General features: G+C 37.3%; 1 protein-coding gene and 3 pseudogenes across 1 annotated transcript in view; 3 read left to right on the top strand and 1 right to left on the bottom strand.

Annotated features, from left to right (window-relative positions):
• The window catches only part of LOC131506099 (beta-defensin 43-like), a 28,003-nt gene extending 18,257 nt beyond the window's left edge, over positions 1-9,746 (top strand). Inside the window, exon 2 of the mRNA XM_058719700.1 lies at positions 9,595-9,746. Coding sequence (XP_058575683.1) covers positions 9,595-9,746 — 152 coding nt within the window. The remainder of the gene's footprint in view (positions 1-9,594) is intronic.
• On the bottom strand, positions 804-1,457 carry LOC131506098 (THAP domain-containing protein 1-like; annotated as a pseudogene).
• On the top strand, positions 8,162-9,080 carry LOC131506097 (COP9 signalosome complex subunit 5-like; annotated as a pseudogene).
• Positions 9,747-18,095: 8,349 nt separating the features above from the next.
• Positions 18,096-19,166, top strand: LOC131506096 (Y-box-binding protein 1-like; annotated as a pseudogene).
• Positions 19,167-19,469: the final 303 nt, after the last annotated feature.

The following is a 19,469-nucleotide window of genomic DNA, read 5'->3' as shown; positions in this document are numbered from 1 at the left end:
ATAACTACAGTTGGAAACTAGATGCTCCTTAGCTTGGGGGCAGTGAAAGAAAAAGGCATACTATGGATCAGGCCTCCGTTTTTGTTACTTTATTAATAACAATGCTTACTTTATTTAATTAAGAATGTCTCTTCCACTGGAAATACTCTTCTAATTTAATAATGCTAGACAGTGGGGAAAAAAAAGATGGGCCCACTTTTTAAAAAATTCATACTTTATAAAGTTATGTAACCATATTGATTAAGTATAGAATGACTCTTCATTTTATGCTCTGAAGACAACCAATTTTTTTTATGTATTGACTTGTCAATTCATCTTTCACAAGTGATTAAGAAAGATAAACAGATCTTCTGACTTTACAAATAAGAATATGTGAATAAGAATATATATATTCTGAGAAGTTATGTCCCATGATCTGACTTATACTTCTGATTTATAATGTAACTAAATTTTTAATAAACTGCATTAATTTTACATTTTAAACTTAAATCATCCTTGCTATATACTGTTCTCATTCACTTTACTTTCAATTTTTACATTTCTATAAATACTCAAAAAACAAAACTCCTCAATTTAAAACCAAATTACATTGGAGTTCTGAGGTTAGAGTATAATTTTTAAGATATTTTGTTAAAATGTAAAAACCCTGAAATTACAAACAAAAAATTGGTAATTTTACAATATATATCTAATTTTTTTTAATTCTGAATTGTTTTTATACAAGTAATCAAGTGTTATTTTTTTCAAATTAAACTCCTTTATAGGCTAGAAGAAGGTGTGTGGTTTTGCCCATTAAAAACCAATATAAATATCATTTTTTTTATGCTGGCACTTCAACTATTTCAAAGTAGTCATTTGGTAGAATCACATAGCCTCTCTCTGATATGTCATCCTTCTCCTTCTGGAAGTGAACAACCTCCTTTAATTTTTCAAGTTGTCATTCTTGTCTTCTGCATCAGTGCTGTGTGGTCTTAAGCTTCTTTCGGAGTTTTTCAACCTGTTGTTCTAGCTGATGAATCCTTTTTCTCTGGTGCATTGTATCCTCCACAGTATAGTTGTGGTCACATAAAACCGAGAGATTATCAGGGGTCTGAAAGGGAGGCATTAGTAATCCAATAGCAGCATCAACCTGGGAAATGGGAGGTGTTAAAGGAGGCAGGGGAAGCTGTTCTTGTGGCTCCAGAAGATCTTCCTTCTTGTCGTGGCTCAGTACGGAGAAATATCATGGGCACTGCATTCTCTTTCAGCAACTTGTTGTTGCACTCCCTCTTAAAGCAGTCTGGAGTAAAGTGTTCTGAACAAATACTGCTATATTTGGTGGGTTTAAAGTTTTTTCTTCTGATAGCTGCCTCCCATTTTTTACAAAGACTGGGTCTTGAATCAGGAAACTTGTGGAAAGAAACAGGCTTATCCTTATATTGGATCTTGCAGCCGTAGGTGGAATAGGACTGCACCATCCTTCCAGTTTTCAGTCACTTCACTTCTGCTGCTCCAGCAGGCAGAAGCTATCAGTGTTGTCGCACTGGGCTTTGACACCCTCGCTTCTTGTGTAGCTTTGGTCACCAGATACAGTGATGATAACCTCTCTCCAGTGACTAATGTGCCCATTTTGTTGTTTGCATTAGCAGAAGAACCATAGCCATCGCCCATCTCCAAGATGGTGGAGGCAGCTTCACCCTCATCTCTCTTTTCTTTTCTTATCTTTCCTGTTCTTCTTTAATCTACCAAGCTTCTTTCAACAACCAAACCAAACCACTCCTGGGATCCAGCAGCTTTTATTTGATTTTTTGGTATTGTTTTAAATTTTTTAATTTTTATTGGTTACTCTTTAATTCCTTTTCTTCCTTCAAAGTGATGAAACAAAAGAATTTACCCCAAGAGAAAGAACAGGAAGAAATGACAGCCAGGGACTTAATCAACACAGATACAAGAAAGATGTCTGAACCAGAATTTAGAATCACTATAATTAGAATACTAGCTGGGGTTGAAAACAGATTAGAATCCCTTTCTACAGAGATAAAAGATGTAAAAGCTAGTCAGGATGAAGTAAAAAATGCTATAGCTGAGCTGCAATCTCAAATTTATGCCACGGTGGCCAGGATGGATGAAGCAGAGCAGTGAATCATAGATGTAGAGGACAAACTTACGCAGAATAATGAAGCAGAAAAAACTATTGAAACTTAGGCAAAAGAGCATTATATAAGAATTAGAGAGCTCAGTTGCTCATTTGAAAGGAATAACATCAGAATCATAGGTGTCCCAGAAGATGAAGAGAGAGAAAAAGAGGTAGAAGGGTTGTATGAGCAAATCATAGTGGAAAACTTTCCTAACCTGGAGAAAACCCAGACATCAAAATCCGAGAAGCACAGAGAACTCCCATTAGATTCAACAAAAACCAACAATCAACAAGGCATATCATAGTCAAATTCACAAAACACTCAGGCAAGGAACGAATCATGAAAGCAGCAAGGGGAAAAAAAAAGTCCTTAACCTACAAGGGAAGACAGATCAGGTAAATAGTAGACCTATATACAGAAACTTGGCAGTCCAGAAAGGAGTGGCAGAATATATTCAATGTGCTGAATTGGAAAAATATGCAGCCAGGAATTCTTTATCCAGCAAGGCTGTCATTCAAAATAGAAGGAGAGGGGCGCCTGGGTGGCTCAGTCGGTTGAGTGTCCGACTTTGGCTCAGGTCATGATCTCACAGTACATGAGTTCGAGCCCCACGTCAGGCTCTGTGCTGACAGCTCAGAGCCTGGAGCCTGTTTCAGATTCTGTGTCTCCCTCTCTCTCTGAACCTCCCCCATTCATGCTCTCTCTCTCTGTCTCAAAAATCAATAAAGGTTAAAAAAAATTTAAAAAAACAAAACAAAACAAAACAAAATAGAAGGAGAGATAAAAAGTGTCCCAGACAAACAAAAATTAAAGGAGGTCATGACCACTAAACCAGCTTTGAAAGAAATTTTAAGGGGGACTCTCTGAGGGGAGAAAAGATGAAAAAAAAAAAGAACAAAAGCAACAAAGACTAGAAAGGACCAGAGAACACCACCAGAAACTCCAACTCTACAGGCAACACAATGGCAATAAATTCATATCTTTCAGTACTCACTCTAAAAGTCAATGGACTAAACACTCCAATCAAAAGACATAGGGTAACAGAATGGATAAGAAAACAAGATCCATCTGTATGCTGTTTACAAGAGACCCATTTTAGATCTAAAGACACCTTCAGATTGAAAGTAAGGGGATGGAGAACCATCTATCATGCTAATGGTAATCAAAGGAAAGCCAGAGTAGCCACACTTCTATCAGACAATCCAGATTTTAAAATAAAGACTCTAACAAGAGATGAAGAAGGGCATTATATTAATTATATTATAATTATATCATAATTAATATGATATATACATATATGTATATATGATATATACATCTTCCACCAAGAAGATGTAATAATTGTAAACATTTATGCTCCAAATGTGTAGCACCGAAATATATAAATCAATTAATCACAAACATAAAGAAACTCATTGATAATAATACCATAATAGTAGGGGACTTCAACACCTCACTTACAACAATGGACAGATCATCTAACCAGAAAATCAACAAGGAAACAATGGTTTTGAATGACACACTGGACCAGAAGGACTTACAGATATATTCAGAACATTTCATCCTAAAGCAGCAGAATATACATTCTTCCCCAGTGCTCATGGAACACTCTCCAGAATAGGTTCCATAGTAGGACACAAGTCAACCTTCAAAAAATACAAAAAGATGGAAATCATACTGTGCATATTTTCAGACCACAACGCTATGAAACTCGAAATCAGCCATAAGAAAAAATTTGGAAAGATAACAAATACTTGGAGACTAAAGAACATTCTACTAATGAATGAATGGGCTAACAAGAAGTTAAAGAGGAAACTAAAAAGTACATGGAAGCCAATGAAAATTATAACACCACAGCCCCAAACCTCTGGGACCGAGCTAAGGTGGTCATAAGAGGGAAGTATATACCAATCCAGGACTTCCTAAAAAAGGAAGAAAGGTCTCAGATACACAATCTAACCTTACACCTTAAAGAGCTGGAAAAAGAACTGCAAATAAAACTCAAGCCCAGCAGAAGACAGGAAACTATAAAGATTAGAGCAGAAATCAATGCTATCAAAACCAAAAACAAAAAACAAAAAAAAAAACAGTAGAACAGATCAATGAAACCAGAAGCTGATTCTTTGAAAGAATTAACAAAATTGATAAACTCCTAGCCAGTTGATCAAAAAGTAAAAGGAAACTACCCAAATACATAAAATCAAGAATGAAAGAGGAGAGATCACAACCAACCCAGCACAAATGCAAATAATAAGAGAATATTGTAAGCAATTATATGCCAATAAAATGGGCAATCTGGAAGAAATGGACAAATTCCTGGAAACATATAAACTACCAAAACTGAAATAGGAAGAAAGAAAATTTGAACAGACCCATATCCAGTAAAAAAATGGAAATAGTAATAAGAAATCTCCCCCAAAAACAAGAGTCTAGGGCCAGATGGCTTTCCAGGGGAATTCTACTGAACATTTAAAGAAGAGTTAACACCTAACCTTTTGACTCTGTTCCAAAAAATAGAAATGGAAAGAAAACTTCCAAACTCATTATGAAGCCAGTACTATCTTGATTCCAAAATGAGACACAGACCCCACTAAAAAGGAGAACTACAGACCAATTTTCCTGATGAACATGGATGCAAAAATCCTCAAGACACTAGCCAACCAGATCCAACAATACATTAAAAGAATTATTCACCACGACCAAGTGGGATTTATACCTGGGATGCAGGGCTGGTTCCATATCCGTGAAACAATCAATGTGATACATCACATCAATAAAAGAAAGGATAGGAACCATATGATCCTCTCAAAAGCTGAAGAGGAAGTATTTGACAAAATACAGCATCCTTTCTTGATAAAAACCCTCAAGAAAGTAGGGATAGAAGGATCATACCTCATATCATAAAAGCCATATATGAAAGATCCATCGCTAATATCATCTTCAAAGGGGAAAAACTGAGAACTTTCCTCCTAAGGTCAGGAACAAGACAGGGATGTCCACTCTCACCACTGTTATTCAACATAGTATTGGAAATCTTAGCTTCAGCAATCAGACAACACAAAGGAATAAAAGGCATCCAAATCGGCCAGGAGGAAGTCAAACTTTCACTCTTTGCAGATAACATGATACTCTACATGAAAAAAATTCCACCAAAATACTGCTAGAACTGATCCATGAATTCAGAAAGTCACAAGATATAAAACCAATGCACAAAAATGGTTGCATTCCCATACACCAATAATGAAGCAGCAGAAGGAGAAAACAAGGAATCGACCCCATTTACAATTGTACCAAAAACCATAAAATATCTAGGAATAAACCTAACCAAAGAGATGAAAAATCTATATACTGAAACTATAGAAAGCGTATGAAAGAAATTGAAGAAGACACAAAGAAATGGAAAAACATTCCATGCTCCTGAATTGGAAGAACAAATATCGTTAAAATGTCGATACTACCCAAAACAATCTACATATTCAATGCAATCCCTGTCAAAACAACACCAGCATTATTCACAGAGCTAGAAAAATCCTAAAATTGGGATGGAACCATAAAAGACCCCAAATAGTCAAAGCAATCCTGAAAAAGAAAACCAAAGCTGGAGACATCACAATCCCAGACGTCAATACATATTACAAAGCTCTAATCATCAAGAAAGTATGGTATTGGCACAAAAATAGACACTCAGATCAGTGGAACAGAATAGAGAACCCAGAAATGGACCCACAAACACGTGGCCAACTAATCTTTGACAAAGCAGGAAAGACTATCCAATGGAATAAAGACAGTCTCTTCAGCAATGGTGCTGGGAAAATTGGACAGCGACATGCAGAATAATAAACCTGGACCACTTTCTTACACCATACACAAAAATAAACTCAAAATGGATGAAATACTTAAACATAAGACAGGAAGTCATCAAAATCCTAGAGAAGAGGGGAAGCTGGGTGGCTCAGTTAGTTAAGCACCAACTTCGGCTCAGGTCATGATCACACATTTTGTGAGTTCAAGCCCCTGTGACAGCTCAAAGCCTGGAACCTGCTTTGGATCCTGTGTCACCCTCTGTCTCTGCTCCTCCCCCACTCATTCTCTCTCTCTCTCTCTCTCTCTCTCTCTCTCTCTCTCTCTCTCAGAAATAAAATAAACATTAAAAAAAATTTTTTTAATCCTAGAGGCAAAAGCAGGCAAAAAACCTCTTTAACTTCAGCCACAGCAACTTTTTACTCAACATGTCTCCAGAGGCAAGGGAAACAAAAGCAAAAATGAATTATTGGGACATTATCAAAATAAAAAGCTTCTTCACAGCAAAGGAAACAATCAGCAAAACTAAAAGGCAACTGACAGAATGGGAGAAGATATTTGCAAATGACACAGCAGATGGGTTAGTATCCAAAATCTATAAAGAACTTCTCAAACTCAACACCAAAAAAAGAATCTGGTGAAGAAATGGGCAAAAGACATGAATAGACACTTTTCCAAAGAAGACATCCAGATGGCAAACAAATACATGGAAAAATGCTCAACATCACCCATAATCAGGAAAATACAAATTAAAACCACAATGAGATACCACCTTACTCCAGTCAGAATGGCTAAAATGAAAAACTCAAGCAACAACAGATGTTGGTGAGGATGCAGAGAAAGAGGATCTCTTTTGCACTGCTGGTGGGAGTCACTCTGGAAAACAGTATGGAGGTTCCTCAAAAAATTAAAAATAAAACTACCCTACGACCCAGCAATTGCACTACTAGGTATTTATCCAAGGGATACAGGTGTGATGTTTTGAAGGGGCACATGCACCACAATGTTTATAGCAGCACTATCGACAATAGCCAAAGTATGGAAAGAGCCCAATTGTTCATTGACAGATGAATGGGTAAAGAATATGTAGTATATACACACTATGGAGTATTACTTGGCAATTGGAAAGAATGAAATCTTGCCATTTGCTACTATATGGATGGAACTAGAGGGTATTATCCTAAGCAAAATTAGACAGAGAAAGACAAATATCATATGACTTCACTCTTATGAGGAGTGTTTTAAGATACAAAACGTGAACATAAGGGAAGGGAAGCAAAAATAACACAAAAACAGGGAGGGAAGGGTGCGTGGGTGGCTCAGTCGGTTCAGTGTCCAACTTCGGCTCAGGTCATGGTCTCACAGTTCATGAGTTACAGCCCCACATCGGGCTCTGTGCTGACAGCTCAGAGCCTGGAGCCTGTTTTGGATTCTGTGTCTCCCTCTCTCGCTGCCCCTCTCCCACTCATTTTGTCTCTCTCTCTCAAAAATAAATAGAAATATTAAAAAAAAAAAAAACAGGGAAGGAGACAAAACATAGGAGACTCTTAAATACAGAGAACAAACAGAAGGTTGTTGGAGGGGTTGTGAGAGGGAAGATGGACTAAATGGGTGAGGGGCATTAAGGAATCTACTCTTGAAATCATTGTTGCACTATATGCTAACTTGGATGTGAGTTTGAAAATTAAAAAAAAAAAACTAAAAAAATAACAATAATAAAATTTTTAAAAATTAAATTAAAAAATAAAAGTAAAGAAATGATCTCTATAAAACTTAGATTTCTTGGAGGGCAAAAGATAGAAGGAAATGCCTATGTGACATAGAAAGAGAGAGAGAAGTGGGGGTAAGAACTGGAAACCGAAGTGAGAAATTATGACTTACAGGAATTTGTGTAATCTTAGAAACTTCCTCAGTAAAGGAGATATGGCTTTGAGCCTAAATATACTGGACAGTTAGAACCAAGATTCAACTTCCTTATTGTCAGTTGATGATTTCTTTTTATTTCACCAAGAAAGTAAAAGCACCAAGAGATAACTTCTGCATTTTCCCACCACCATATGTCTTCCCCTAATTTTACCTTCCTCTGCCTTCTCTTCATTTTCTGGTTTAAAGTTAGCCCTCCACGAGGTGTCATGGTTGCCTCGAGAGACTAGTAGGAGTTTGCACCTGTGGTGGAGAGAGTCCCAAGCCCACATCCAGGAGGCTGCGTCTTGGGAGGAGATGACTTCTCCGATTCCTCGGTGATGGCTGCATCTGGGAGTGGTATGGCTCAGAAAACCTGGGAATGGGCCAATAACGTGCAGGAAGCATGTTGTTCATGATATCGATGAAATCTAGAAATGCAAGAAACAGCAGCAAGAAATTCTGATGGCGAAGCCCTGGACTAATGATCGCCATTGCTTTAAGTACTGCAAAATCTCAGCATTGGCCCCCTGCCAGATCAGGAAGCAACTGATCTGAAGTGATGGCCTAATGCTAGGAAAGGTGGATGGTGAAACCATGATCATTATAGACAGTTTTGCTTTGCACTGAAACCCGAGTAAATAAGTGCTCAGGCTGCATATGAGTACATGGCTGCATATATAGAAAATGCCAAACAGGTTGGCCTCCTTGGAAATGCAATTGGCTGGCATCATAGCCAACCTGGCTGTGGCTGCTGGCTTTCTGGGATTGATGTTAGTAATCAAACACTGAATCAGCAGTTCCAGGAACCATTCCTAGCAGTAGTAATTGACCCATCAAGAATAATATCTGCAGAGAAAGTGAATCTTGGAGACTTTGGAACACACCCAAAGGGCTACAAACATGCAAACAATATTATGCCTTACAAGTGTCATATTTCAAATCCTCCTTGGATCGCAAATTGTTTGAGCTTTTGCAGAATAAATACTGTGTGAATATGATGAGTTCCTCTAGCTTTCTTCCGAATGCAAACTATACCACTGGTCAGGTCTTTAATTTGTCTGAAAAATTAGAACAGTCAGAAGCAAGCCCAGCTGGGATGAGGGAGTTTCATGCTGGGTTTGGAAACACATGACAGAAAGAAGACAAACATGCCAAGGCTAAAGTGACAGATGTAGTAAAACTACCATAGAAGCTACCCATGGATTGATGTCTCAGGTTATTGAGGATAAACTGTTTCACCGAATTAACATCTCTTAAACAATCACTAAGTAGTACTTTTGACTGAAAGTCAGTGTGAGAAAAATACTCAAGGAACACTTTAAAGCCAGTTACCAAAATTCTGATTTTAACTAGAAGGTGCTCTGAAGTATTCCGATTATAACATCCTGTAATAAAACTCTTTAAAATGAAAAATAATGTAACTAGATTTCATCCCCACTCACTTGTTAAAGACTTCACTGCTGAAATGGAACATTGTTTCTTGCATCATGAATCCCCACTACTAAACAAACTACCCATTTTACACAGAAATATGCTGTCATATTGTCAGGAAAAACTCTCCTCTTTAGCTCACTGCCCCATTTATCTACCCTATAGAAGAAATCCTCATTTATTGTTATTCACTATCTCTACTTTTCTCTTCTGCCTTCTTTTTGTTGTTGTTATTTTTTTCTGAGCAAGTTCTTTACTGATGTTGTTTTAATTTATTATAAAACACTTCAGACATTAAAATATACAAATAAAAGTATAACTTTTTTTTCTCTTTTCAAAGCCAGGACCTCATTTTTTAAAGACATATGTTCCTCAAAACACTATCACTGCAGAATGAAGTGCAATCCTGATGAACATGCAATTAAATACTGTGCTGACTGGACCATCTGCTGCAAACCAAAGAGAATTCAATTTAGGGAAAAAAAGTGGTGAAAAGTCTATCTCCACCTTCTTCAGATTCTGGGAAAAGAAACTAAAAATGTTTAAAACTCTTTTCTATGTAAGAATAATTAATATGATGGATAAAGGAAATTCATGATAATTATATGTTTAAATGACAAGGTTAAAGTAAATATGAATTTTATAAAGGCTTACACTCTATTTTCATGTGTGTGCTTTTACATTAATTTCTTTAATTTATATCCACACCCATGTTGTTGTTTCACCTATAGTACTATATCCCAGCCCCACAATTTACTGTCTGACCTTGAGCAAGTTCTTTACTCTCTCTATATATCAGCTTCCTTATCTACAAAATGAGATAACAATGATACCTACATCATGGTGTTATGGGGATTATATTACTTAGTATGTGTAAAGGTCTTAAGCAGCACCGACCCCGTGTATGTTCTATATGTGTTAACTATAATTTCATGGAGCCAGAGAATGTGACCTGTTCTATAGCTTTTGGAATTTATTAAAAAATTCTTTGTGATCTAAGTTAAAATTAATATTTGTGAAAATTCCATGTGTTTTTTAAGTAAGGTATATTTTCCATTTATGAGATATACAACCTTATAAAACACAATATATTTATTCAGCACTATTCTACTGCAGTAATCTAGGACTGGGACACTGGTACTGAGGGCTAAGAAGAAAGAAGATATTCAGGATGGATTTCAAAAATAAGATTGACAGAATTTAATGGCTATATGATATAATAAGAAGAAAGTATGAAAGATGCTACTGTGATTTCAAAGCTGACAAAGAAATGGGTAGCAATACAATTCACTAAACTAGAGAGGCCAGAAGAGAAGGTAGGTTGGGAGTGCGGGGAGTGTCAATAAAGAGATGTTTTAGCATAATGGAGTCATGCAAGGGATATGGATATCAGTTCACTGGACATATTTTTAAGAGTCTAATTTTATTTTTTTTAATTTATTTTTGAGAGAGACAGAGCACGAGTGGGGGAGGGGCAGAGAGAGAGGGAGACACAGAATCTGAAGCAGGCCCCAAGCTGTCAGCACAGAGCCTGATGCGGGGCTCGAACCCATGAACCATGAGTTCATGACCCGACCCAAAATTGGATGCTTAATGGACTGAGCCACCCATGCACCCCAACTTTATTCTTTTAATAAATGAGCCTAATTCCTATTATGAACCTCATTCCCCTTCGTCACAGAAACTTAAACTCAGTGTATTCAGAGTTGTTTCCCTAGAATTATTTGGAAGTTTGAGAGGACTTGAGTGGTGAGGCATCTGGGAGAGCATTGATTATGCTAACATTACTAAGATATCATTATCCCTACTTGGTCTTGAGTCACTAGCCAATGTACAACTGCTAAGGTGCTTCTTGTTCTTAATAACATTCTTAAAATTCTTTTGGGGGGCTTGGGGGACAGCTGGCTGGCTCAGTCAGCTAAGCATCCGACTTTTGATTTCAGCTCAGGTCATGATCTCAAGGTTTGTGAGATCGAGCCCCTCATCGGGCTCTCTGTCTCTCCCTGTCTCTCTGTCCACCCTCACTCTCTCTCTCTCTCTCTCTTTCTCTCTCAAAATAAATAAATAAACATTTTTTTTAAAAAACCTCTTTGGGAAAGGCTCATTCTTTTGTGCATAGGATAATTCTGCCACTCAAGCATCATTCTAGTTTACCAGAAATTCCAGTGGGAATATCTATCACTCTACCACATCCTATGGTGATCTCAGTCATACAAGGATTCTACTCTTACTCCCTTCCCATGCTGGGGGAACCCGTGTGAGGGAAGACTACCTCACAATGCTGTGAGAATCTCAGACCTATCTACCAAAGAAAACCAATCAATCAGTGCTATGCTACGCTATGGCCTTGCCACCTCTCTGAGCTCCACTCACCTAAGCAAACACTAGTGTCTGTCCTCCATTACCTGTTCCCATTTCTCTCCCCTCCCACTATATGAATTCCAGAATTGGAGACAGAAACAGTGATGCCCTTCCCCCCAATATCTAAAATATTCATTTTCTTTCATTTTTATTCTATCCTTCCTCTACCTTACTCAAAACTTGGTTTAGGGAAGAAATAAGCTCCTAATTCATCTGCATTCTCCAAAATCTATCATAAAATCTGAATCCAAGAGTTCCTTCCAGTGCCCAAGAGAACAAAGTCTTTTGACATGCAGAAACCTGCTCTTCATTTCTCTCTTTTCAAAGGGAAAAAGTACACATTGTTCAGAACATGGTAATGGTGAATTGTTTTGGACTTTTTAAAACAGGGGGGAAGTAAGCAGATAAAATTTTCTTAATACTCTTAAAATCAAAATCTAAAAAATTAGTAATAAATTTCCCAAACAAAATCCATGTATAGGGTAGCAGCTTCTAAAATGGCTTCCAATGATTCCAGCATCTTGGTATACATGCTCTTATGTAATCCTCTCCTATTGAGTTACTCACCTCTAATGGATGGTATTGAGTTGACTCTTGAACAACATTAGTTTGAACTGCATGGCTCCACTTACAAACACCTTTTTTTTTTTAAAGTTTATTTATTTTTGAGAGAGAGAGAGAAAGCAGGGGAGGGGCAGAGAGAGGGAGACAGAGGATCCAAAGCTGGCTCAGCAGTGAGCCCAATGTGGGGCTCAAACTCACAAACCAAGAGATCATGACCTGAGCTGAAGTTGGAAGCTCAACTGACTGAGCCAGCCAGGTGCCCAAAACACAGATTTTTTTCAATAAATATATTAGAAAAATTTTGGAGATTTGGGACAATTTGAAAAACTCACAAATGAGACATGTAGCAGAGAAATATAAAAAAGAAAAGAAAAAGAAAAAGTCATGTCATGATTGCATAAACTACATGCCAATATAGTCTATTTTATCACTTACTAAACTATAACATATGCACAAATATATTTGCTTTCATTTAACTATTTTTCCTTCCTTTTTATATTTCTTCCTTCTAGTTGTATCAATTTTAAAATAAAAATAAAGATGAAACAGACAGACAAACATAAAGAAATAAACCCAGCATAAAGTTCATTGTAAAAAAAAAAAAGAAAAGGAGAAGGTGCTCAGTCAGTTGAGTGTCCAACTCTTGATTTCAGCTCAGGTTGGTCCCAATGTTGTGGAATTGATCTCCACATCAGGCTCCATGCTCTCTCCCCCTCTCTTTCTGCCCTCCTTTGCTCTCTCTCTCTCTCAAAAACATAAAAAATTAAAAAAAAAAAAAAAAAAAGGAATTCATCAACCCATCCTCACAGCTATACCAGCAAGTGTAAAATTTGCACTTTTTGCAAAATATCTTTTTTTTAAATATTGTATTTATTTTTGAGAGAGAGAGAGAGAGTGCAAGCTGGGGAGGGGCAGAGAGAGAAGGAGACACAGAGTCTGAAGCAGGTTCCAGGTTCTGCTGACCCACGTGGTGCTCGAACTCACGAACCATGAGATCATGACTTGAGCCAAAGTCAGATGCTTAACTGACTGAGCCACCCAGGTGTCCTTGCAAAATATCTTTTTATGTCCTACTGAAAAATGTAGCTTTTATGTGGGTGCAGAATTGCTATAAGAAAGGCTTACCTGTAGACTCTCATGTGATCAGAGAAAAAAGCAAAATTAACTTAAAGCAAAAGGAAGGTTAAGAATCTAGGGCTGAAAAGTTTAATGCTAACAGAGGATAATTTGATAATAGAAAGAGGTATGGTTTTTAAAATGTCAAGATAACAGGAGAAGCAACTTCAGCTAACCAAAGGGTAGCAAACAAGTTCTCAGATGCCATTAAGAAAATGTACGTATTCTAGCATACAGGTTAAAAAAAATGGTCAAAAATATACCTATGATATTTTGTTAATGGGTACACAGTATAAAAAGATGTAAATAGGAGCACCAATAACATAAACTTTAAGGGTAAGAAAATAAATGTGTGAACTTTTTTATGCAATCGAAGTTGTTATTACAGCTGAAAATAGACTTATAACTATAACATGTACTATGACACCTTCATTATAATCACAAGGCAAAATCCATAATAAAAACATAGATAATAAAGAGAAAAAATAATAGAATACTACTATAAAAAAATCAGCTAACAAAGAAAGATAGCAAAAGAGGAAAAGAATTTAAAAACTACCAAAAACATCATAAAGCAATTGACAAAATAGTGATAGTAAGTTCTTACCTCTCAAAAATTTCTTCAAATGTAAATGGTTTAAATTTTCCAATTAAAAGACATAGAATGCTTCAATGGATAAAGAAGTAAGACCCAGCTCAGCTATATGGGCCCACAAGATACTCAAGCATTAAGGACACTCATCATCTGAAATTGAAGGGAAAAAGACATTCTATGAAAACAGAAAACAAAAGAGAGCAGAACTAGTTATATTTTTACCAGACAAAATAGACTTTAAGTCAAAAACTGTAATCAGAGACAAAGTCAGCATATAATGAGAAAAGGGTAAATCATACAGAGGATATAGCAATTATAAATATATATGTGCACAATATTGGAGCACATAAATAAACAGACCTGAGGGCAAAAATAAAGAGCAGTATAATAATAGTAGGGGAATTTAATACCCTATTTTCAAAAATGGATAGATCATCCAGACAGAAAATCAATAAGGAAATAATGGACTTGAACTGCACTTTAGCCCAAATGGACCTAACAGACATCTACAGAACATTCTATCCAACAGAAGCAGAATACATATGATTCTCAAAGAAAATTCTCCAGAATAAATAAGTCAGAAAAACAAAACTAGCCTTAAAATGTAAGAACATTAAAATCATAGCATGTTTCCCAAATGCGATGTTATGACACTAGAAAAAAAGTCAAAAATTGGCTAATGTGGGGGAAATTAAACAACACTCTTCTGAAAACACAATGAACCAAAGAAATAAAAAGATAAATAAAAAAATATCCTGAAACCAATGAATGAACAAACCACACACCAAAACTAATGCAATATAACAAAAGAAGTTCTAAGGGGGAAGTTTATAATGATGAACAAGCACATTAAGAAAAAAGATACCTCAAATAAACAACCTAACCTAACACCTCAACTAGAAATGAAAACAAACTAAGCCCAAAGTTAGCAGATAGAAGACAATAATGAAGATTAGATTGGAAATAAATTAATTAGACACTAGTAAGACAACAGAAAAGATCAATGAAGCTAAGAATTTTAAAAAAATAAAATAAAATTGACAAACATTTGGCTAAACCAAGAAAAATAAGAGATGACTCAAGTTAATAAAATTATAAAGGAAAGAGTAGACATTAAAACTGATAACCACAGAAATGCAAATTACCATAAAGACTACTATGAAGAATTGTATACCAATAAATTAGATAACTTAGGAGAAATAAATTCCTAGAAACAGACAATGTATCAAGACTGAATCATGAAGTAATAGAATGGCTGATAACCAATAACAAGCAAGGAGATTAAATCAGAAATCTAAAATCTCCCCATAAACAAAAACCCAGGACAAGATGATTCCACTGATAAATTCTACCAAACATTTAAAGAAGACTTAATAGGCGCCTGGGTGGCTCAGTCAGTTAAGCGTTCGACTTCGGCTCCGGTCATGATCTGGCGGTTCATGAGTTTGAGCCCCGCGTCAGGTTCTGTGCTGACAGCTCAGAGCCTGGAGCCTGCTTCAGATTCTGTGTCTCCCTCTCTCTCTCTGCCCCTCTCCCACTATGCTCTGTCTTTCTCTCTCTCAAAAATAAATAAACATTAAAAAAAATTCAAAGAAGACTTAGTACCTTAAATAAAAATAAATCTTCTTGAATATTCCCCAAAAAATTGAAAAAGAAGTAACACTTTCAAACTCATTGTAAAGGCCAGCGTTACCCTGCCACCAATACCAGTCAAAGAAACCACAAGAAAATTATAGGCAAATACCCCTGATGAACAAGGTGCAAAAATCATCAAGAAAATATTAGTTAACCAAATTCAAGAGCACATTACAAGGATCATACCCCATGATCAAGTGGAATTCATCCCCAGGATGCAAGGATGGTTGAACATAGGCAAATCAATAAATGTGATAAATCATATTAACACAATGAAGGATAAAAATTATGTGATCATTTCAATGGAAGTGTTTAACAAATTCAACGTTCTGTTATGATAGAAACTCTCAACAAATAAGGTATAGAAGGAATGTTCCTCAGTATAATAAAGGCCATATAAGACAACCACACAGCTAACTTCATACTCAGTGGTGAAAAGCTTTTCCTCTAAGATCAGGAAAAGGACAAGGGTGCCCATTCTCACCACTTCTATTTAACATAATACTGGAAGTCCTAGCCATCACAATTAGGCAAGAAAAAGAAATTAAATATATTCAAATCAGAAAAGAAGTAAAATTGTCTCTGTTTACAGATTATATGAGTTTATGTATAGAAAACACTGAAGACTCCACCGAAATAACTTCTAGAACTAATAAGTGAATTTGGTAAAGGATACAAAATTAAAATAGAAAAAATATTTACGTTTCTATATACTCACAAAAAAACTACTTGAAAAATGAATTAAGAAAATAATCCCCTTGGGGTTCCTAGGTGACTGAGTCAGTTAAACATCAAATCTTGATTTCAATTTAGGTCATGATCTCCCAGTTCATGAGTTTGAGCCCCGCATCTGGCTCTGCACTGTCAGTGCAGAGCCTGCTTGGGATTCTCTCTCTCTCCTGCCTCTCCCCTGCTCATGCTGTCTCTCTCTCAAAACAAATAAATAAACTTTTAAAAAGAAAGAAAGAAAACAATCCCCTTTTTAATAGCATCAAAGGAATTAAATACTTTGGAACATATTTAAATAAGGAAGTAAAAAGATCTCTACACTGAAAATTATAGAATATTGATGAAAAAGTGAAGAAAACAAATAAATGGAAAGAAATCCTGTGTTCATGGACTGGAAGAATTAATATTGTCAAAATGTCCATAATACCCAAAGCAATCTACAGATTCAATGCAATCCCTAGTAAAATTCCAATGGCATTTTTCACAGAAATAGGAAAAAATGATCTTAAAACTGCTATGGAAGCACAAAAGACCACGAATGACCAAAGCAATCTTAAGAAAGAACAAAGATGAAAGCATCACTCTCTTGACTTCAAACAGTATAGGGCTTTAGTAATCAAAACACTATGGAATTGGGGCACCTGGGTGGCTCAGTCGGTTAAGCGACCGGCTTCAGCTCACGTCACAATCTCACGGTCCGTGAGTTCAAGCCCCGCGTCGGGCTCTGGGCTGATGGCTCAGAGCCTGGAGCCTGCTTCCGATTCTGTGTCTCCCTCTCTCTCTGCCCCTCCCCCGTTCATGCTCTGTCTCTCTCTGTCTCAAAAATAAATAAAAGCGCTAAAAAAATTAAAAAAAAAAACACTACGGAACTGGCACAAAAACTGGCACATATCAGTGAACAGAATAAAGAGCTCAGAGCTAATCCCACACATATATAGTCAACTAATATTTGACAAGGGTGCCAAGAACACATAATGGGGAAACTATAGTCTATTTAATAAATGGGGTGTTGGGAAAACTGGATATCTACATGGAAAACAGTGAAACTGTATTCTTCTCTTACACCATATACAATAAATTCAAAATATATTAAAGATTTAAATATAAGACCTGTAAGCATAAGACTCCTAGAAGAAAACATGGGGGGAAAGCTCCTTGACGTTGAGTTCTTGGCAATAATTTTTTGGATATGACACCAAAAGAACAGGCAACAAAAGGAAAAATAAACAAGTGGACTACATCAAACTAAAAAGCTCTGTACAACAAAGGAAACTATCAACAAAATGAGAAGAATGAGAGAAAATGTTTGTGAATCATATATCTGATAAGAGAGAAATATCCAAGTTATATAAGGAGCCCATACAACTCAATAGAAAAATAACAAACTAATTAAAAAGAGGCAAAGGACTTGAATACAGTCTTCCAAAGGAGACATTCAACTGGTCAATAGGTAGATAAAAAGGGCTTCAACATCACTAATCATCAGGGAAATGCAAAGCAAAACCCAATGAGATATTGCCTCACACCTGCTGGAACAGCTATTATGAAAAAGACAAGAGACAGGAAGTGTTGGCAATGATGTGGAGAAAAGGGAACCCTTGAGCACTATTGCTGGGAATGTAAATTGGTACTGCCATTACAGAAAACAGTATAGATTTAATCAAAAAAATAAATCAAAATTTAATCAAAGAATTAAAATTACATGTGATCCAGCAATCCCATTTCTGGGCACATATCCAAAGGAAACTTTATCAATATCTCAAAGAGTTATCTGCACACTCATGTTTATTGCAGCATGATTTATAATAGCCAGGATATGCAAACAACAGAATTCCACCAGTAGCGGGAGCAGAGAGCGGGTCCCAGAGAGCCCTGAACAGCCCCACCACCACCACCCGCCTAGGTACCATCACACCTGGGAGGAGCTGCCACAGCCGGCCCAGTCACCATCACTGCAAGCATGAGCAGCAAGGCAGAGTCTCAGCAGCTGCCCGACACCCCCAGCACTGCCCACACCAAGCTGGGCATCACCAGGCAGCGGCACAGGGAGCGGTGACCCCCATGGCCTCACATCCACAGTGCCTTCCAGCAGGGACAAGGTCATCCAACCAAGGTTTTGGGAAGAGTGAAATGGCTCCGTGTAGGAAGACAGATATGGGTTTATCAAGAGGAATGACACCAAGGTAGATGTATTTGCACGCCAAACTGCCATAAAGAATAACCCCAGGAAGCACCTTTGCAATGGAGGCAGGGGATGGAGAGACTGCAGAGTTTAATGTTGTTGAAGGAGAAAAGGGTGCAGAGGCAGCAACTGTGACTGGCCCTCGTTGCGTCCCAGTGCAAGGCAGTAAATATGCAGCAAACCATAAGCATTATGGATGTTATGCATGTCACAGAGGTCCTCCACGCTACTGCCCTCAGAATTACCCGAATGGTGAGAGTGGGGAAAAGAACCAAGGATCAGACAGCGCTCCCTAAGGCCAGGCGCAACCGTGCCAGCCCTAAGGCAAGTGACGATTCCCACTTTACTTACATGCGGAGACCCTATGGGCGTCAACCAGTCTTTCAACCCTCCTGGGCAGGGAGAGGTGATAGAAGGAGCTGTCGAGCAGGGTGCAGGAGAGCAAGATAGACCAGTGAGACAGAATATGTATGGGGGGGGGGGGCGGGGGGGGGATTATAGACTATGATTCTGTAGGGGTCCTGCTGACTGAAGGCAACAATGCAGAAGATAAGGGTAATCGCGATAAGACCCAAAGCCAGCGGTCACTTCAATGTTGGTACCGCTGCAACTTCAATTATAGAAGCCGAAGCCCAGAAAACCCTAAACCACAAGATGACAGATAAAAGCAGCCAGTTCACCAGCTGAAAAATCATCTGCTCCCAAGAATGGGCAGGGCAGGGCTAAGTAAATGCCACCTCACCGTCTTTACCATCATCCAGGTTAGTCTTCCAACAATAAGAAATGGATAAGGAATTCCAACTATAAGAAATGAACAAAAGATTGGAGTTGAAGACCTTAAGTACTTGTTTTTTGTCCATTGACCAGATAAATAGAACTATCTATGCAGCATGGGGTTTTATCACTTTTACCTAAAGATGTCTCTTTTTGGTAATGACAAATGTGTTTAAAGGAAAAAAAAAAACTGGTTTTTCTCAATACACCTTTAAAGGTTTTTTAATTGTTTCATATCCTGTCAAGCCAAGATTTTTAA

This window comes from Neofelis nebulosa, chromosome 3, assembly GCF_028018385.1.
Source record: "Neofelis nebulosa isolate mNeoNeb1 chromosome 3, mNeoNeb1.pri, whole genome shotgun sequence".
NCBI classification, from domain to species: domain Eukaryota; kingdom Metazoa; phylum Chordata; class Mammalia; order Carnivora; family Felidae; genus Neofelis; species Neofelis nebulosa.
This window is presented reverse-complemented; position numbering and strand designations above follow the sequence as displayed.